Genomic DNA, 22,017 nt, shown 5'->3' with positions numbered 1-22,017 from the left:
GCCGGCGACACGCAGAGCAGCACACAGTTTTGCATATTACAACCTGCCACATTTGTCTCACTCCACAGGCTCTGTGAAAGTTATTGTTTTCTTTTCCCCCTCCTCAGCAGAGAGATGCCAACAGAGGGGTTTAATGAGGGAAATTGCTATCGAATGACATCATGTAATTGGCTGGTTTGCTTATAATGAGTCTGGTTTACCTACTTTATAAATGCCAGAACGTTTGGGAAAAAGCGCACATCGAGCTGCTTTTCCATGTTTCCCTGTTTGAACACTGTACTGTTTGGCATCACGGTCGGTATTGTCCATTGTGCGGCGGTGGTTTCGTTCATCCTCGCTGTCTCGCGCCTCATTCATATCCTCAGCCACAAACCCTCCTGCATTATAACTCATTTATACAGTGAAAACCCTTTTTTCTTTTCATGCAGCATTAGCCGACAGACGCAGCTCTTCCTGAAGCTGGAGGATTTCTTCTGGCGGGAGCATCTGTCAAAGCTGGCATTGCCTTACGGCATTAAGGGCAGTGGTATGTTGGTTTGACGTTATCCCCTTATCGCTCTTCTCGCACAGTTTAATCAGCACGTCTCCCATCTTAGCGTCACGCCCTTTTCAACGGCTCCTTTTTCTCACTTTCCTTCCCAGAACTGCTGCTACTGAAAGTTCTCGCTGTAATTGCAAATTATCAGGTGCCAGCCAACATTGAAAAGTAAGTGTGAGCATGCTTGAGACAACCTGGAACATGCAAACTCAAACTTAGCAGAACGGAATCCTGTAGTGCAATACTCTGACAATTATTTGCAGTGTTTATGATATTAAGATATGACACCACAACGGCAGTATAAGATAAGAAAGCGGTGTTCCAGTTGTGCATACCCTGTAATACGCGTTTATTGGGTACTTATGAGTCGCTGTTAGTGCCTCATACTTACAACTTGTAAATAACACATAACTGTACCCAGTCGAACATTACTGCAATTCACAATGTTATCCTGATAATCATCAGAATGTTCTTAAAACTTGAAAATAAAACTAAAATTGCATAAATATGTTTTTTTTTGGCGGGAAAAGACTCAAAGAATCCTTAGATCTTCCTGCACATATGAAGGATAGATATACAGAGGTGGCAAAAGTAAAAAAAAGAAAACCTTCTTTACTCAACTAAGCGCAGATACTTTTCTGCATTAAGACTAGGAGGAAGTTGGAAAGAGCCTTTTTTGAAATGTAAGGAGTAGAAAATGTAGGTGGTACAAGTAAGAAGTTGTTGGAACAGTAAAGACTCAAAGTAAAGTGCACATCCCAGAAAGATCTACTAAGTACAGTAACATCAACAAAGTATTTGTACTTCCCACCACTGGGGAATGCAAAAGAGTAAAAGTCGTTTTTATTTTGTTTGTAATCTGTAGTATTAACAAATCAGATTTAACTTGTTAAACACTGTTGGGGATACATTGTGCAATCCAAGCCTTCAGCCATGTTGACAGGCTTAGGCAATAAAAAAAACAAAAAAACAATTATCCCGATAATGAGACGTTTCTGACAGCACAAATCTTGAAAACACTCCCAGGAGGACGGGAAAACAGTGTGTCACATTAGAACTCTGTGTGTGTGTGTGTGTGTGTGTGTGTGTTTGTGTGTGTTGGGATTTGTCTCCACAGGCTTGAATGCAGAACCTGTGTAGTCATAGGCAACGGCTTTGCCATCAAAAACAGCTCCCTGGGAAGCATCATCAACAAATATGATGTGGTCATCCGGTAAGCACAGAGGAGAACGCCCTGTGATTGTTTTGTTATTGGTATTGTCACGTTAAGTTATTATTCATTGTCTAAACTTGCGTTGATGCTTTTTGATTGCACGCAAAGATACGCATTTTTAGGGAATGACCGTACGATGTGTTGTCATAGCTTACGAATTGTGACACGATAACAATACGGTGTTTGATACCGAGACCTCTTCATGACCACTTTCACGTTTTCGGGACCGTGAGGACCCAGAAATTCAGTAACAGACGGAACATTTGCTAGATGACCTGTGGCGAGAGCAGGATATAAATCCACTTGGCCGTAGACTAATAACGGACAGGATCCGACTGTGTGACCGGCTGACCCCGACACGGAGCCGTCTTCCTGGCAATTAGCAAACTTTTTAGGTCAAGTGAAGTTCTTTAAAGGAGGAAAAGAAAAAGTGTTTAGTTTACTCAGGGACAAAGGCATTCTGCAAATCTGAGTTTACAGCCTTGGAATGAACACATGCATTCTGAGTTTTTATAAGCCTCTTTCAAACAGCCAGAATTTGGCTTGGCCACAATGCATTTTTCTCTTCAACCCCCCAACCCCTCCACACATCAGCTCCTCCCGCGCTCCCCCTCCCTCCTCCTCTCACATCTCTCCCTCTCCTCTCAGAAGCTAATCTCTCCCCGGCCAAGTAAAGTAAGGTTACTGACATTGAGAATTCAATGCATGCTGGAGACTTTGACGTCATAATTGCTCTTTCTGCTGTAGGGGCACCTATTAAAGCCTGTCGAGACTCCGCTTTCCAGAGTGCAGACTAATCATTTAAGCGAACAAGGCCTCGGTCTGTGCTACCGTGTTAATTGTCCGGTATAGAGTTATGACGCGGCCTTTTCGAGGACGTTGCGTCGAGAATTTGTTAAAAGCAACGAAGCAGGGAGGTTTTCCAAGAACGAATATGGAATTTTAAGCCCTGAACGCTCTTGTGTGAATTCCCCGTTCTTCTTTGTCGGATCGTTTTACGGTGTGTTATTGTTAGACAGTCAGCTCTGGCCATGGCAGGACGTAATGTCAAGGAGGAAGAGAAGGACCTCAGTACAAAAGGTTGCTGATTTAATGATATCACCATTGATATCCATAAAACAGCTTTCACTGGCATCCGCTAGCCCACAGTTGTCGCTAGTGATGAAACCTTTGTGATTTTAACAAACGATTAGCTTACCTTGTCAGCGTTCGGCTAAAGCTCCAATGAAAACAAACTAGCCTGGCAGCGTGATGTACATCATCCTAACGTTGTTCTTGAATGTTAATGCTTATTCGTAATGCCCTAGACCTTAAAAGTTATACACTTGTCAATGTGTCGGATTGCCCATGACTTGCCTGTTTGGCCTGGTTGGGAGAGTTACTACTGAAAATGCATTCTGATACAGTTTTATATTAGCCTAGCTAAAAATATCTGTTGAATTTATAATGAGTTTTTCTCACTTCGAAAATACAACCTCGAATTTCAGTTTCAGTTCCAGTTCCAGTTAGGTCTCTCTATTGCTGTTTGATTTCGGTTGGACTCAGGGACAAGCGCTTCTTATAATGTATGCAAAGTTGAAGCTTATACATGACGGAAGCCGGGGATGCAAAGTTAGCATGTGCGATAATAGACACAATTATGAAAAGGACATCCGGGGTGCAATTTCTCCTTTTTTGCTCAACGTTTCGAAGGGCTTGATGCGATTAAAATCTACTGTATATTTGCGTGACCGACTGGGAAAGATTTAAATCCCTATCGAAACAACCCGAATCTTCTCCTTCAATACAGTATTGTGTCCCTTCCTCAGGTTGAACGATGCCCCGGTGAGAGGCTACGAGGAGGACGTGGGGAACAAGACCACCATGAGGTTCTTCTACCCGGAGTCGGCCTCCTACAACCCTGCACTGCACAACGAGCCGGGCACGCTCATGGTCCTGGTGCCTTTCAAGCAGCAAGATCTACGGTGGCTCAAAGAGATCCTATATAATGAGAAGAGGGTACAGGATGTGTGTGAGAATGCGCTCTCTCACACACGCACACACACGCGCGCTTTCACACACACTTTCCATCTCACTGGCTTTCTGCCTCGTGTAAACACGCTCCTATTAGCTTCTTTTCCAGCCCTTGCCATCCATCCATATCAGGAACAAATACTTAAAAGGTTCAACTTCAGCGATGCCAGGGCCCCTTCAGAGTTAAATGTAGTTTCCATCGCAGACATCCTTCACTCACTGTTGCTCCCGGCACCTCCGGCCTGGGACCAATAATAGTTGCAGGGTCATTACCTGCTAATTTGCACATCGATTTAGTTGCCTCCAGACGCGAGGGAGTCGCAGGCTCAGTTGTGTCTCTGTTTGTCTGAATGAACTCCAGAAACAACATCATTTAACTGGCTTTCTGTCCTTTTGTTCCTTTTCAGTTTCACAGCATCCGCTGTCTTATCGTTCTCTGTGTTTGTGTGTGTTCCAGGGCAGGAAAGGATTTTGGAAGCCCCCTCCCCAAATCTGGTTAGGTGACGTCAATAAAATCAGAGTGCTGGACCCTCACTTTCTGCACCAGACTGCAGACAGACTGCTGCGGATCCCTCTGTACCCCAAGAGCAGACAGGTGAGAGATCAGTTTCCGCAAGCCGCAGGCTCGGAGATCGCAACTTTAGAGCCAGATGTTTTGTTCCGTGCCCACATTGAGTCGCTGCCCTGTCCTTAATCAAACCGCACTTAATTAGTCTAAAGTTGTTTTTCTGTAATTGTGGGTGGCCAAGCTTTGCCTTCATCCTCACCCGAATTTTCCCACCAGAGCCTTCCCTCCTGTTTGTTCCCCGTCTTCCGTGCCTCCCTCTTTTTTTTTTTCTTCCTCTTTTGCCCTTCACTACTTCCCACATGAATGTTAACAAGGCTGGATGGAGCATCCGCTGATTAGCCACAGCTCCTCGAGTGATACGTCTTGAGCGCTGTGATAAACAGTTCACTGCGACGAGGCATTTCTCTTGAAACGTAGCTGGGTCAATAGCGATTTTGTGGATCCAATTACTGCGAAACATGATGAAGATTAGCTGCTGCTCGGCATTCTGGCATCTCATTACAAGATAAGCTCCTCATGTCTTCCAGGCTGCACAGTGAATCCCGGGGAAATAATTGGCTTTTGAAGGAAAGCCAAAATATTGTATAAATTTCTACCAGATGCTCTGTTTTTTTTTTTGTTTTTTTTTGTTAGAGAAAAGCACAACTCTCCGTGTTTCCTCTCTGCAAAGTTCATAACTGACATTTTATTAGGGAAAACTACAGATTTTGTGACTGTCACTGTTTTTTTCATGTTTATGTTCACTGAGCATGCTCTCTCACATTAAACCAATATGACAGTCATGAACACATGAAACGATAGCTTTATCAAAACACAACAAACACAAGTGGAAACAGCCGTAAGCTCACTCATGAAGCTACGACTGGAGAACAGTGATTGTGCAATAAGAAAACATGACGCATGGCTTTTTTTTTTTTTTTTTTCCCAGTGTACCATTGATCTGTTTTTGTTCCACAAATTGGACCTCGTCTCCCTCACTGGCCGAGGTGATCGGATTTTGAAACACCCCGTGATCTGACTTGGACGATTACTCATGTAAAATGAAGCTTTTACTGGCCCCGCTGCATCCCGTCTGCCGTGCGGGGCTTGTTGTGTGTTCGGTGGGGATTGTCTCCGACGTAGGCCCGGGCCAAGTTTTGTTTTGGTTCTGGTTGTTCCCTCTCCCGAGCCCTTTTTGTCAAAGAGCGACGGTGGGAGGGAGGAACGGTGGGTGGGTGGGTGTAGGGGTGTAGGGGGGTGGGGTTACCCTTTTGGACTTTCAGTACAAACACAACTGGCTGGTGCATGAGACGAGTGAGCAGTGGGAAGGCAGCTCGATCAGCGGGCTCGCCCGACAGGAGCCCCGCGCCATCTGCACATGGCTGCATGAAGAGGGCCAGAGGGAAGAGCGTGGCGGGCAGGAGGAGGAGAAAGAAAGAGAGAAGCAGCGACGGTGAGAGCTGGGGCTCACAGATTAGCTTCTTCAGGGCTGCAAATATACATAAATATATATTTATTTTTTCAGTAAGCAATGCCTAGAGCACCATCTTCATTCCATCTTGTCCTGTTCCTCATGTAGTGCGCCTCCTCAAAATACCAGCAGGAGTCCCGACTGTAGCAGACCTCCCCTCTGCAGACACGCCACCCTCCCTTGCTAATGACCCTGCCAGATACACAAGGACCCCTTCAACGCACACAAACTCCAACACATGCAACCACTTCTCTCTTCACTCCCCCTTCCTTTCTCTTTCGCTCTGCAGGCACACACACACGCACACACACTCACACACACACGCACTCACAACTCCTCAACTGTTCACACCCGTCTCCTTGAACGCAGGCCTGTGTTGAGCTCTTCTAGCTCTGGCTCGCAGCGGTGACAGTATGCAGCCCCCCCCTCGCCTCCCTCTCACCAAGGCTCCACGGGCCTGCGTCCAAACTATGCGCCGGGCCGCTGCAGAGCTCTGGTGTTCGCCCGTGTGCTGGCGACCACATGAGGCTAATACACACAGAATGTCAGCTGTGTCCCATTGCGGGGTGCTCGTCAGTTCCTGAATCGAACAAGAAAAGAGTGCAACAGGGGATTGTTTTGGTGTGATGTTTTTTTTCCAGGAGAGAAAAAAAAGAAGAGTTCGGGGGAGCGAGGATGTGTGTCAGTGTCTTATCAAGGCTGTCACGGTCAGATCCCCCTACGTGTGACGGCTACAGAGCTTGGGGTTGTTTAGAAACACCTCCATTTCAGTAATAAGTAACCATGTAAAACCTTGGACAAAGACAAACACCCCCCCCCGCCAGAAAACATGTGTGCTTGTGCTCTTACTCGGTTCTTAACAGGAAAAAAAGCAGAAGCAGAGAGCCAGTGTCTTCACAATCACAAGGGCTGGGCACTTGAACAGAGTTCTTTTAGCACACATCACATCATCTCAACTACTAGACACTTGTGCTTTGGTGAAGGTCCTGCAGGATGAAAGCCCAGTCGATATCTGTGTTCTGCATGGATCCGACACAAAGTGCGGCGTCCTCTCAGCAGCAGATTGACATGTTCTGAAAAATGTCTATTTACTTTCTTGCCGAGAATTAGGTAAGAAGATTGTTACCACTCATATAGATCACTGCTAATTATGAAGCTAAGGCCAGCAACGGGTTAGCTTAGCGTAGAGACCGCAGACTTGTGGAAACAGCTAGGCTGGCCTTTATACGTAGGTGACAAAAACTGTCAACCAACAGTGGTTTTTTTTTTGTCAGGAAGCCAACAGACTTTAGGAAGTCACTGCTTCCTGCCAATAAACAGCAACGCCCTTTAGATCCACAGCAGCAGATTAATATATAACGATATAAAATGTTTGTGTCTTTATAGCTTTATTTTCCAGTTGGACTATATTGTTATACTGCTGCCGACTCTCGTTTTTATTTGGGGTGGACAATGAGATTCATCTTCTTATTTAACATCACGAGAAGCAAGTAAAAGTAGTGTTGAAATTGTTCCTTTTAAAGGGACAAAGGTTATATTCGGAGAGTCCGCTGCTCTGTTGTGTAGGCATGGACAGTAACAGTGGCCACTTTGGTCTAAATCAATTTAAAGCATAATTTTATCAAACTCTTACAAAGCTTACAAAGAGCCCTTAGTTTGGGGTAAAATAAATACAAATAAATAATGAGTTTCAGGCAATCAGTGAACCTTGGCTGGAGGAAATAAGGGAGGTAGGCCACTGTAAACACCAGCAACTTGCCCTCTCTCCAGCCTGGTGATAACGCAGAAAGCTGCAGAGAAAAGAGATATGAACGGAGCTGCTGGGAGAAGGATTTTGGGGAGGGATGGAAAAAGAACCTTTTGGTCTATCTCGCGGTCATGTGGAAGTGATTCTTCTTCTTGCCTGTGAACACGGATAATCAGTCACAGAGACTCACGGGAAATGGCAAACGGCATAGGGAGACCTCTGTGCACCGCAGGAGCCCACCAGGGACAACACAACAAACACGTCCCAACTCATTAAATCTCGCATTACTTTTATTTTCAAAATAGACGTCAGCGGGGTCAGATAGTGTCACTTTACTTTCCCCCTGTTTTCCAGCAAAGGCGATCCGCAACTGCAGACAATGTATGTGCACAGTGTTTTTAGGACAAAGATTTTTTTGTGGGTGGGCTACACAGGATATTTCCATTTCTCTCTTTAATAGAGAATAAGCATTTTGACACAGAGACCCACATGGAACACTTGAACAGTTGAGAAGGAAACAAAGGTCCCGGGCTAGAATCTAGCCAGGGTAGTTACTTGGTATGCTGAGCCCAGTTGGATGCCCTTAGATTTGTGTTCATCTTATTAGAATTTGACTCAGCCAGAAGGAATAATGGGGAGCTTGTGTAACATGTCTTTATATCTCGTATTCTGACCAGTCCCTTTGGAAGACGGTATGTATGAGGAAAGAATGACGAGGGAGAAAAGTCACTATCCAGATGTGCAGAGCAGTCCACTTCAGCTGGGTTCTGGCAGTAGGTGTGCCCAAAGTGCCTCTACCAAATATTGACACGAAGGGGGTCAACACTGACATTTCATTCCCTTCACCAAAGAGATTTTCTGCTCATCATTGCCAAAAAGGTTTAATCAGTTTTTGTTGTAACGGGCAAAAGAGGTGATTGTTCTGAAAAACAGAAAGTGAATTGCTTCCAGGCAGCAAATGAAGGGATTTTTATGTGATTTTGGAATCCTAACGGCAGCTTTCTGAAGCAATGGTCTGCGAAATTGTGGGTAGGACTGTAAAAAAGCGCCTTCAAGGTGATTTTATAAGGTGATTTTACAAGGTGACTGGATTTGAACTGGAGATGCTGATTTTCCTGGTTGGCACCTTAGACCCCTCCGTTACACGATTACCAATAGAGATCCTCTGGTTAGATTTGTGCAGATTACTGGTGTAATAAACACATAGTGGGTGTGGTTTTACTGTGAGTAAGTTCATAGTGTGTTTTTCATGTTACCATATTGTTTTTTCATGTCAATATTTAAACAATCTCAATTGATTCATTTTTTAATTTTTTATTTTGCCCTCATATTCATTTCCGTGTTTGTTTTTGAGGAGTAAGTTTCCTTGAGGAGGAAAGAAAATGGTGTGGCCATGTGTATGATCCCGTAGTTGTTGAGAGCCACTAAAGTGTTGGCAATGAGAAAAAGATCACGATTCAGATGTATCCCAAGAAAGATGTAGATATAGTTAAGTGCTCAATCTCAATTGCTCCCCAAGAACAAAACAGTAAAGGTTTTAAGAATGTTTTTGAGAGAGAGCACTTTTTTGCTGAAGGTCAACCACTTTCCCAATCCTTTTGCTGAAAAAACATCAAGTTGGAAAATAGCCCAGAGTTGTTACTGCAGTAGTTACTGGCAGTGAGAGTGCTTGTCTTCCAACAAGTCTGATTAAAGATGCTGGAAAAAAACATTGCGTTTTGCATGGACAGGCAGTGTTGTGAATTCGACATTCCACCACTGTGTTGAACAAATGAGCAATGACAGCTTTGAAACATCAAGTGCCCACAAGTATGTTGTGCTTTGACCCCAGTGTTAAATATCTGCTTCAGACCTGCATTACTGAACCCGGCTTACTCGCTGTTCTCACTTTAGATCCGGTAGCTGCAAAACACATTGTTAACTGTCAATAAATGCATATGAAAGTATGTATTAATCATAATAAGGCAACAACAAAAAAGAAAAAGAAGTAGCTCGGCAATGATTCAACAACAACACAACTGGTGAATTGGTTAAACTCGATAAATGTGTTTAATAATTCATTCATTCATTATTATAGGAAACTCACCAAGCTTTTATTTATATTATTAAGTCTATGAACTGCCTACTAGTTTCTTGTAGGTGCTTATAAATGTCTTATAATCTAACAATGCACTTATTGATACTTAATAATGTTAATAAGCATCTTATAATGACATATTAGGGCTTGATTGCCTATTCACTAATACCTATTAACTAATGTCAAACCTTTGTGTGAGGTAAAAACACTAAATCATTTGGATATGCTTTAGGGCAAGTTTTCTCCTATTGAAAATGTCATAATGTTCCTTTGAAATATATTATTTTTTATTTAGCGAGAAGCTCACGTGACATTTCATGTTTTACATTACATAACATTAGTTTGGCAGACAGCTCACTCAAAGTGACTGACACAGAGCGTGTTCAGCCACTGATGGGACAAGAGCTATAGACGTTGTCAGTAATCGGGAGCATGCTGTAAGTTTTCCTAGAGATTCACAGCAATTAAAGCTGAGGCCACTGGATGGTATTCTGCAAATGGAAAAGTCTTGTATTGATGAACTTCAAGTTAAGGTCAAGGGCAGGAGTTTATGCTGCCCTCTATTACCATCTAGTGGTGAAATGAGTGGCTGCAGTCAACTTGTGGCATGGCTGACTGCTTTAATGCTTTTCGAATGCCCCAGTATAGCAGTTTGAGTTGCCTTGTGTCTGAATTGTGCTAGACATATAAACTTGCCTTGCTTGAAGAGTTTAAAACACTGGACTATATCTTTCACCACACAACAGGCTCATTTTGCGTTTTTTTACATAAATAACCCTGTTTTTTTTTTTTTTTTTTTTTTTTTTTTTTTACATCCCAACATACTCATTGACAACTGCTTAAAGGTGCAATATGGAATCATTTGTATTTGAAAGGTGAAAATAGAACGATCAAACTTATAGAAATACCAGTTTGGATATCATGTCAGAGACGTCTTTTGAAGTTAGCATGCTAGCCAGCTAGCCTCAACCACTTGTAACCTCAAGAGATGATAGTCAGATAGTAAACAACACCAACAATCGCCCAGTGCTCCGAGGTCCCAGTCTGGGACTGAGACAGTTGATATGATCGCTCGCTAGCTGTACGGCTAACTGAGCTTGGTAGCTAAAGGCAGATACAGTCAGCAGCAGTTAGCAGGAGTATGAAAACCAACATGTGTCCATTTCTTACATAGTGCACATTTGATCTACGTTAAGTTTTCATTATGCTACCACTGCAAGCTGCTGATGTCAGACATGTTTAAGTCCTCAACACGGGAGCTGTAAGAAGTTTGTCAGGAGATGTGGCTTTATTTTCAGTAGGCTGTCATTAAGTTTTGTTTGTTCCAGCAGCCGGTGCATCCCACCACGGGCATCCTCGCTGTGTTTGTTGCTCTCAACTACTGTGATGTGGTCCACATAGCCGGTTTTGGTTACCCGAACACAAAGAGCCAAAGGATCCCTATCCATTACTACGGATACGACACCATGAAGTCTATGAAGGTGGGTCACTATCCATTTACAGCACCTGAAATGTAGTCGGTGTTTTTACACGCACACAGGAAAAAGCATTCAGTCCTCCGAGTACTGAGTCTCCTCTTCTTTCTCTCCGTTGCAGAACTCCTACCATGACCTCAATCATGAAGCTGATGCCTTAAAAAGACTGGAGGAATCGGGAGCCATTTTGTACCTGCACCCGCATTTGTGATACGAAAACAAAACTTTTTTTCTCCAGTCGACTAAATCCAAAAACTTTCAAAAACCAAAATGTACTTGGTTTTTGTCGCCTGGTCCAAATCAGATCTTAATGTGCCTTCTGCAGTGGGATACAGGACATTTTGCATTAAGTCGTCCCGTGGTGACGCAAGTGAAGCTCTGAAGAATGTTTATCTCCCTGGCACCTTACGTTCAAGATAAGAAAAGTGGTTTCGACTGACTTGTGAACAGTAGAAACAACCTTTGGCGACGTGGCTCAGCACTTTGGATAACGTTTGTAGCTTTTATGGGGTTTTGAATCATGACTTTCAAAGTTAGCTGGCAGGACACTAACTATTCATGCGGTGACCCATTTGTCTGTTTGGGATAACCCAGTTCGAGGAAACTAACTACGTCAGATCAAGTGGGATTTTCAGATAATTCCAATGCTTTGATGTTGCTTTTTAGGGCTATGTGTGGGTTTATGACTGCCACATCGTAGGAATCAACCGTTTCAGTCCAAATTTTGTTTTTTGCTTTGTTTATTTGTCCGGAGATTTCATGCATATCATTGAGCTGTTAAAACTAATCAGCCTGGATAATTCCTTGTGGTGTACACTTAACACGGTTGCAGATTCATTTTCAGTTTTATATTCTAGGCTAAAAATCAGTATCATCGGTTAAGATGGTGTATTAGAATCTGTGGGGATTTTTTCTTTTTTTGAGAACTTTCGCTTTCAATGTATTTTAGTTTGAATGAGAGGGAAATGAATTGATTACAAACCTGATGTATACACTTAGCTGGATTAGAGTCACTTTACTTTTAGTTTTCTTGGACTGGAAATACTTATTGTATTTCGCTCACGTGAGTTTCAGTTACATCGGTTGTCTTGTTTTTTAATTTATTTAATCCTTTTTTTTCAGAAACTATGATGGTAAATGGTACCACTGGATATTTTTTATTGTACAGAATGAAATAAATTTATAATTACGAGGAAATGAAAATGCCTTACATTTTCGGTGTCATTGAACTTCCATATATTTGATAAATTTGATCAACTCATTTATACTTTCATGAATTACTGAGCACATTGACTGTATGGACATCATTGCACTTGCGTGAGGTGACCTTTATGAACCTGCATTGAGTCTTTTTCAGCATTAGTTTTAGTATCACTGTCACCACTAGATGGCAGAGGGCCTCTATTGCATGCAAGTCATACAGTGGGCACTCTACTGCACTGCACATGGTGCAGTCATGCAGCAGCCCATCTTAACGTGCCTGGGGGTGATGGAAGCAGCGAAAACTAGCGCTAGCACACATGTGTTAGGGAGCACATGTACAGTACGAACATCTGGAGGACCAGAAGATTGCACAACAGTAATAACTGAGATTGACTAACATACACGTGCCACTGGCGACAGATGTTAGTGATGGTTTCTCCTCCCTGTACACACACGACCCTCTATTAGTGTTGACATGAATGGAGTTGTGCCCTTGGCATTCATAAACGAGGCTTACTCATATGGTGGTACCACATCGGTTGTGACAGGGTTCCAGGTCCTCAAGAGAGATCAGACTGACAGTAGAAATGTATTGTGCTTTTAATATTAGGGATGTCCAGTACATTCTGAAAAACAACTGCTACTACTACTGCCACCTAACTAGTAATAATATTAGTAAGTGATTGAACCAATTTCCTGATGTTCTAGCGTGAATGTGTTTCATTACTGTAAAACATCATGTGATATACACTTGAGTGCAGTGCTTTGAATAGTGATGCAGACCTCCTCCTCAAGGTCAGACTGTGAGAAAGATGTACAGTGCAGGTGTCTGCTCATCACACTACTACAGCTATGAACAGTTCCTGTCCTGTCCTGTCCATGCTGTCTTCCATGTACTAATTCTGCTGTTGTACATTAGCACAGCTGTGTGTTCCGTTCTGCTCAGAATCTGTGTGTTTTGCCTGCATAACGCTGATACGGATGAGAATCCTGTTTGCAGCAGGGAAGAGACCACAATCAAACGCCCACCCTCTTATTCAGTTCACTGGAATTGTCAATTGTTGGCGCTAACTGATTTCCTTGCAACTGAAACCCAATCTGACAGAAAACGACTGCCCATTTGAAGCTCATCATTTCACTCGTGAGAGCCATCCATTATGTGTGGAGGGGGCATTGTCTCGTACTGTGAAACCGTCCCTTCTCACCCCCTCCTCATGCTTTCAAATATGTTTTTTTTTTTTTTAAAAGAACACACGAGTTTGCACATTGCTCCACGTGTCTCCCCTCAGATTTACCAAACAGCTAAAAACATCTTACCTGTGTCGCCTCCTCAAAATATATGAATTCAGAAGAACTGTTTATAGCATTTTTTTTTTCTTCTCAAGAACACAAGGGAAGCGTTGTAGAAAGAGCCCCATCACTTCACACTTGACTTCCCTTACACAACGGGGAGTTACATAATTAAACAGGATTTGTGTGAATCTGCGGGCTGTTTATATGACAACTGAAAAATCAGGTCGGACTTTTCAGGAGAGTCTATTGTACTGTAAGCACACCTTTGAACCCCCAAGTCCAGAGTGTACTTCAGCATGCTATACAGGTTGAACATGTTATGTACAGTGTTGTTAACCAAAGCATCTTACGGTACAGTGAATGTATCCATTTTTAGCCTGGCAAGCTCCCACGTAAATTAAGATCCTAACCTTGACACTGATCACACTGTAATGTACCAAGTGAGCACCACAAAGCCATGTATGCATGTCATGGTGGACCAAATGAGCCCATGGCTGCACTGAACAATAAGATTAATTTAAAATGCATAGCTTTGAACTTTCAGGCAGACCCCCAGTGCACTATGACCTGAATGCATCGGTTGTAATTTGTACAATGCAGCAATTTCACGGAAAAACACATGGTCCGTGATGATTGCTGCGCTAGTGAGGAAGTGCAGTCTCATGCAGGCAGAAGCTCTGACCGTGTGATCGTTATTACAGTATATCTCATTACACCATCTGCTCTCTGCACAGTGCTCTCAGCCTGCCAGTGCAACGTCTCACTTTGAAGCAGTTGTTTTTTACTTAGAAGTGATGATCCTCTCATAGATGCTGCTATGAAGTTGCAGACTCCGCACTGGAGCCTGACTATACTGGATTTTTGTGGCTGATGCCGACGTTAGGCAGTAAATCACGATATATCGATCAATATTATTATATATACACACAAAATATAAAAACACGTTTTGCAATGATCCATCAACTGTGGTTGTTTTTTTTTTGTTAAACATTAAAAAAATACAATTATCAACAGCATGTGAAAGACTAACAGTATTGACAAAACAATGTAGTTACTGAAGTTAGCACGCTAACCTGCTAGCCTCGGCTTGTCCTGGTCCGGAACACTTGTACTAGCAGCGTAAACAACATAACTATCCTCTGGTGCTCTGAACTGCGATTCTGTACTGCTAACTGCACGGCTAACCGAGCTAACTAGCCAACATCAGCTAAAGTTGGCAGCAGTTAGCGGCGATTTCCGGCTTCCTATTTGGTCTGAGTATGAATTTGACAGGAGGTTGACTCTTACACATTGAGTCTTCAATGGAGGCATGATGTTTTACAGTGTAAGAATACATTTATCCAAAAGTGACATGACCTTGGTGCACTGAAACAGTAAACTTTGTAATTTTGTAATCACAAGCAGTATTTTCTGTGCCTATCGCTGCACATCTGATAACTTTTACGCTAATACTGATATATCTGTGATAGGCCAGTAATATCCACAAAACAATATATTGGTCGGCCTCTACTATCGTCAACATGGCCACAGCATATCTAATACATGCTTGTATTGCATTTACTAACAGCGTATACAATGAAAATGCATTAAAAATGAAAAGGACACATCTTCTTTGCAGGTGTCAGCTGACACTTTTTTTTTTAAGAAGCCACAAGTATTAAAAAAAAAACAAAAAAAATAACAAAAAAAAAAAAAGCAGGAGCCATCGAGATGATCTCAGGTACACAGCGATGTACTGAAGACACCTGAAGCCTTCTTTTTTCCCAGCATTGTTACAAAAAAAACGAAGAAGCCAAACAGAGAAGATGCACAGTGTGGCTCTATGGTGTGTCTGTGTTAGGAGCCCAGCGGACAGTTTGTGTGGGAAGAGGCAGAAGAGGTACAGTATGTAGCCAGCTACCTAGAGAGAGGGCATCTGGCTTGGCTCTCTGATAACTCCCCCACAGCCCAGAGAGCTGCCGTGAGTCAGGTGCTCATGCAAACACTATCATGGGAACTGGGAGAATGAGTAGGAAATAAGAAGAGTGAGAGAGAGAGAGAGAGAGGAAAAAAATGTTAAGCTGCTTTTCTCCAGTGAGGTTTTTTTTTTTTTTTGCTAGTTCTGCTTTTTCCACCGTAAAGCCCCTTTTCCAGACTCTCATGTGTGCACTGCCTCCATGTGACGTTGGAGTGTCAGTATGATTTCCATCCGTTCCTCCCTACGGATGCCTCAGTCTGAAAAAAAAAGAAGCTGTGTGTAATGCAGTTTTCTTCTGTATCTGAAGAGTACAACTCACAAAAATAGCATCAGACAAAAAAAAGAAAACAGTTAAAAAAAATAGAAACAGACTTATTCACTACACTTTATGCTAAGTGGTTCCGTGTATCTGTTGCACGGCGCAAAAGGTCAGCCAACTCAGCTGATTTAAAGGCTAACACGCCATCATTATTTCCTCACAGGCAGCCAAAGGAACATTTTATGTAAGCCCTGTATTTGTTTTTGCTGTGGACTCATTAAAAATGACACCACATCGTGATTTCAGCGTAAACGGGCTGCTGAGATGCAAATGTGGCCTCAAGTGACAGTTTTATAGTCACATTTTATGAAGGCTGTGTTACACTGGAAGAAATGGGACCTGTTTTAGCCCAAGTCGAGCCACAAGTCTGTTAGAGCGAGTCACGTTTCCAGCCCTCCCAAGAAAACTGCATGCAAAAAGGTCACTACAATGACATGGCACTCGATCAAGAGGATTTCAACATTTCTCTCCTGAAGCTTTGGTAATAGTGTTGTTTGAAAATAGTCCCTATGCATATTAATGGCCTCCATTAAAATGTCAAATAAAAAGCCTTTTGTTTTACATTTGGGCCACAAGAAAACTCAGATGTACATTGATTTGCACCTGAGAAACTTGATAAGATAAAATCCCACAAACAATACTCTCACTCCTGCAGCTCCTTAGTGCCTAATAAATACAGCATGTGCCTACATTTCTCAAGTGGCCTGTAGCAAATCAGAGGGCCGATATTGTATATACCAGTAAGCAGCTTCGGAATTCAATGATTTATATACAGTGGCCGAATAAGTGCACACTATTTGTTACCACTGCAAACTCTTCACAAGAATCTGCATCCCATATTTGTGCAGTGGTCTGAACAGTTAGATAAGCAGAGCCAACATTGATTAAAGAGGTCATATGCAAATGTTTTTTTTTTTTTGTTTTTTTTTGGGGGGGGGGGGGGCACGTAGAACAGGTTTACATTTAATTTTCATAAAACACATAATTTTTTTCTCATATGGTGCATTGCTGCAGCATCCCTTTACGCACTGTGTCTTGAACACTCCTTTTTAGCCACAGTGTGAGACATCTCGCCTCTGTTCAATCTCTGGTGCACATGAGCATTACCTTACAGACAGGATATAGCCAATCAGAGGCAGTGTAGGGCGGGTAATGCCCAGCAAGGTAGTGTGATCTAAAATCACACCTCTTTAGCAGTATAAACTGTGTGTCTGCTGACTGACTGGAGTGTATCTATTTTATAATAAAGATATAAAAATATGTAAATATATAATGCCTATTACACAGTGACACACATAAGTTACAGAAGTAAAGGCTTGACTCTAGCTCTCATGTTCAGATGACATGTATATGCGTTGACTTGATTTGCCAGAGGAGGAGGGGGCAGTGATGGCATTAAATTTGAACTTGTCTGTGGTTTTACAGAAACATTCTTAGCTAACACTTATTCTGGTGATTGGGTTTTAGAGACCATGATCATGATGGCGTTTCAACGCTTGTAAGCATGAAACAAGTGTTTTTAACACATTTTTCAGCCATGTCGGTGGCAGCAGAACCAGGTAAGCCAAAACACAATCTTTTCCTAACCCTAACCAAGTGGTTGCTGTGCCTGCACCTGACCAAACCATAGCATTGTTACAACATCAAATTGAAAATTGAACCTAAGGAAACGCAAAATAACAGTGGTTTACAGAAACATACATTGCCGACTGGTGATGGGTTGTTTTCATTACGTGAGAATGAGAATTGAGAACATTTTTATTGGCCATAACAGAGGAGTATAAGGTGAGGGGTACTTTGTTGATTGCGATCTAGAACCTCACCCATCTACAGCTCTGGTAGAAACTTGGGATGACAAACGATTTAAGCAACAAACACCATAAATATGCAACAATCTGTCTGGTGGCAGTGACACAGACACATGACGTATTATGAGCTTCAGCCTTGGCGGAATCTATGTTGGAGGTCAGAGAATAGACCAGGAGTTGTTTGCTTAACCACCGAGGAAGCCCTTTTCTGACTGACCTTCAATGTGCATCATAAATCACTGCATATGTTTAGATGTACAGATTTGTTCTGGATCCATGTGCAAATTTCCAACTTGTTTGCATCACTAAGCTATATAAGACGGTCATCCCGCTCCACACATGGAGTGTGACTTGACAATCCTGTCCTCCTTCTGTTATGCCAAAGAGGGTGGAGTTTTATCCTGGCACCACTCTGTCTGTCAGTCTGTTGGTACATCTGTCTGCCTGTCCTCCAGGACTGGTTGTCTGGAGGCGGCAGCAGCGTGTACTGTTCCTCTGTAACACACAACCCAGTATTTTATTTTATTTTGTGTCACTGAAGATGGCAGAGGACCCCGCATGTGCTGCATGGCCTGAATGCTGCACTAGGCAACTATAGTGGTGTGGATGTTTGCTGAACACGACCAAAAATCGTACTAATGGCATGAATGGACTCCAAATGGCCTTCACTGTCAAAGGACTTAGTTTGAAACCATGACTATTTCTGTGTGACAGTTTATTAAATTACAGCCAAAGGAGATAAAAAAAACCCCACATTTATTATTATTATTATTTATGTATCATTAATTATTTATTTAGTAAATTTGGTACTCAAAAAACTCAGCCAATCTGCTTCATCAGCACAGTGTAGCTGCTCTGATCAGATTTGACTCACGATGTTAATTATTGTGACGTCAAGATAATACACTCAAAATCAGTTTCAAGTTAAAAACACAGTGATATGTCTGGAGTAAGGATTAAAGATCATACATTCATGAGTAAACATTTTCAACAGCTGATTCAAACATATAATTGTGTTTGAAATCACTATAGATTTCTTTGTTTAATAGCCACTTTGTTATTTTGTTTTAACTTGTTCAATTTAAGCTGTGATAATGTTGTCAGCCATCTGCCAGCCTGAGTTCAATTGCTCATGCCTCCATCCAGATAGGGGAAATCCCAGTATTTTCCCAGGGACGTTACATAAAAATCTGGACACAGCAGTAGTCACGGAGCCCCATTAATTCCTATGAAAGTTGCTCAGTGGCACATGAAGCCAAAATAGCCTGACTTCCTGGTTATAAAATTAGCTGGATATTATGCGTTGTGTTGCCCATAGTGTGTGCACACTAGTGAGTTCTAACCGACTGAGCTGGCTAACTTCCGGTTTAGCGCCCAGCTAATTTGAATAGAAATAAAATGATTTCATCTTGTGGCTCTTTCAGACTTACTCAGTTTTATTGGATCCCTGGTTCTACAGCCATTTCTTTCACAAAGTAAATCTTATTGGGCCCCAGTGCATCACATTGTGATTACAAAGACTGGCCACTATGAACGTTGACTTCAAAGCCTAAAGACTTAGATGGACCCGCATGCAGTGGTTGGAAAATTTCTGCACACAGGAGAATTTTTTTTGACTCGAAAGTAGATCTTGTTTTACCAATTCGACCAGTTGTCACAGCCGTAAACAGCACAAAACATTTCTCTTCTTGCCTCTGCAAGCATTTTTGTTTGGGGTTGGTTAGGTTTAGGTGAGGAGTGAGATTGGATGTGCTCAGGTTGAGAATATACCTTTGTCTAACTGTAAGGGTTAGTCATGACCCTAACCCTTACCCTATACTTGTAAAGCTAGATGTTGAACTCCTGTGGATGGAAAGCTAACTGCTCACTTGATAGCCGGTTGGGCTGCTGCTAGGTATGCACAATAGCTCCTGGAGATTCTTTCTGTTTTCTGTCGACTATTCTGTTTACGAAGTCCACTTGTCAGCATGGTCATGGTAATGGGAGTGCCTATTATGTAAATTGGAGGGGGGGGGAATCTTACTGTAAGTGTACAGAAAGTAGGAAAATATAGCAAAATTAATCAGGGCAAAATACTGGTTCTTGAAGCTTGTAGGAGCTTGTTAAAGAATTACTATAGCTGGAGAGGTAACTGCTAACTCGCCAGATGGTTGGGCTAGTGCTATCAGGCACAATAGCTCCTGGAGATTCTTTCTGTTTTCTTTTCTACTATATTGTTTCCTAATCCTGGCATTTTATTCTTTATTTTAAGCTTTTTGTCAAACAAAAAAGCTATAAAAGAGATAATATAAAGCCCTGCGCTTAGTTAAGCTTGATTGCTTATGGAACAGTAAGTTCACACAGTTTATTCTAAGGTGTATTTGTAGGCTTCCATCGATTCTGAAAATCATTGCGGTCAACCTCAAGAATGTCATCAGATATAAATTCAAAAGTGATCACTTTTTTTTTAGCAGCCTGCCTACCATAAACCAGTGAGAAAAGCACAGGGTTGGGTAAGGCAAATGGTAAAATTTGCCTTACCTTCACCCCATGTGAAGACGACTGTCCTCCTGTTGACATCAAAGAAACATATTGATAGCATAACGTGGGTTAATGATTCTGAGTGGGTAGCACTGTCGACCATTCAGATCAGAGCAAAACAAACAGAAATCAATGAATGATGCAAATGTAAGGAGTGCAGAAAAAACTTGACTCAACCTCAAATATTAAGTTTTATTAAGTCAGTAGTGTACAAACATACATTGCTATAGTCGACACTGTCTGTAGTCATGATGTAATGCTGGGGCTAGGTACAACTGTAACAACCTTTTCCACCGCCAGACATTAATAAAAGATATCAAAACTTAAGCTTAATAGTTTGAACTTTGAGTCCACGTCCCATGCCTCCGATGTTCAGACCTTCCACCTCCACAATAGTCGATACAGTTTCAACATGGGAGCCACTGGAGGACATTACGAGTCGACTTATAATGCAGGACAGACGCTGCCTCCTCCTCCTCCTCACTGTGGAAGAGGAGAGATGGATGAAATCTTCGACTCGCACTCATTACGAGCCTTTATCCATCATATCTAGTTTAACACAATACCACTGCTCATTACAGCACATCAGATCAAGGATAAAGGATCTCACCATGAGCAAGCACATTTTACCATGTGCCCTATTCAACGCTGTCCTTAATGTATTATCGCTGAATAATTTGGGGATTATATACTACATTCACGTGACCTGAGTGTTATGGTGACTCCAGCAGGGCACAGACGGTCCCTGCGTGTCTGTCACGCTTTTTTACCTTCATTGTTCTTCAATAAAACTGTTTGCCAACACAATCATGGGAGCGCTTCACTCATCAGGTCGTGTTGACTGTAAATCCAGCAGAAGACTGATGATGGGATCTGCCGTGCTGCGTGGGATCTTACTGTTATTGTTATATACAGATAAATAAAAGTCTGCATGCATACTAATATTGTAAGCTGGAGGCAAACTTTTTTTTTTTTTAACTTCAATTTCTTCCTCTGCCTCTATCCCTTTTGTTTTCTCTGAAACAGACTCAGAGCTGCTGTGTATAATTGGGCGGCACATTGCACTCTTATGGGAAAAGGCTTCTTTGCTTGTAATGTGCACTTACATCATAATGTGTTGTCGCTTTTTCAATATCCAATCGACTTTTTTGGAGTAAGCTGAAGCCTTTTGTACCTGTCAACCAGCTCTCAATGTGCTAATGCCCGCCCACGATATCAAGAGGTCAATTCTCTCGCTCTCCCTCTCCCTGTCTGCTTGTGATACAGAGGCTCGAGTAATGACCACACAAAACAATGTAAAAATACTGACAGAAGTGGATGGTTTCATAATGCCTCGAAGTCATTTTTTTCCCTGCCTAAATGATATTCATAAGCGGATACCCTGAGTGGCGAAGAGGAGCTCCTTTGCAAAATTCACTCCTCAGCACTGTCATGGTAATGGGAGGGCCTATTTTGTATACCGGTTTTCTGCTGTTTTCGAAGACTGACAGCGCAAATGTCACACAAACACATTTTTCTTCTCATTTCGAATGCTCTTTCAACCGACACAACGGGGGGAAATGACATTAAAAGTGAATAAAGAGCATCAAGAAGCATATTTTTACATTTGTAAAACACCAACATATTCTATATGAAATATTCAGCGTTGAGGAACCAAGATTTCTGTAGAGTTTTGTTTTTATTTCAGCAATAACAGCCACTGTCTCACTGTACGTGTTTTACTTTCCATATTCCTGTCTCAGTACATCCACATGGAGAACAAGGCTCTCACTGTACTGTACAGCAAACCCAGTTTTTGCCATCTGGGGCTAACTTGAAAGTGATTCAAGCCTTCTT

The 22,017-nt window shown here is 42.2% G+C and overlaps 1 protein-coding gene across 5 annotated transcripts in view; it reads left to right on the top strand.

Annotated features, from left to right (window-relative positions):
* Positions 1-12,291, top strand: part of st3gal4 (ST3 beta-galactoside alpha-2,3-sialyltransferase 4) — a 29,120-nt gene extending 16,829 nt beyond the window's left edge. For 4 of the 5 annotated variants that reach the window (XM_030396241.1, XM_030396269.1, XM_030396250.1 and 1 more), the window contains 7 exons: positions 429-526; positions 643-706; positions 1,656-1,751; positions 3,560-3,758; positions 4,222-4,359; positions 10,938-11,087; positions 11,203-12,291. In XM_030396241.1, coding sequence (XP_030252101.1) covers positions 429-526; positions 643-706; positions 1,656-1,751; positions 3,560-3,758; positions 4,222-4,359; positions 10,938-11,087; positions 11,203-11,292 — 835 coding nt within the window. In that variant the 3' untranslated portion in view covers positions 11,293-12,291. The remainder of the gene's footprint in view (positions 1-428; positions 527-642; positions 707-1,655; positions 1,752-3,559; positions 3,759-4,221; positions 4,360-10,937; positions 11,088-11,202) is intronic. The other variant, XM_030396259.1, reaches the window with a different exon arrangement.
* The last annotated feature ends 9,726 nt before the right edge of the window (positions 12,292-22,017 follow it).

This window comes from Sparus aurata, chromosome 2, assembly GCF_900880675.1.
Source record: "Sparus aurata chromosome 2, fSpaAur1.1, whole genome shotgun sequence".
In the NCBI taxonomy this organism is placed as follows: Eukaryota; Metazoa; Chordata; class Actinopteri; order Spariformes; family Sparidae; genus Sparus; species Sparus aurata.
Note: the sequence above shows the minus strand (reverse complement) of the source record. Positions and strands in the feature narration are given on the sequence as shown.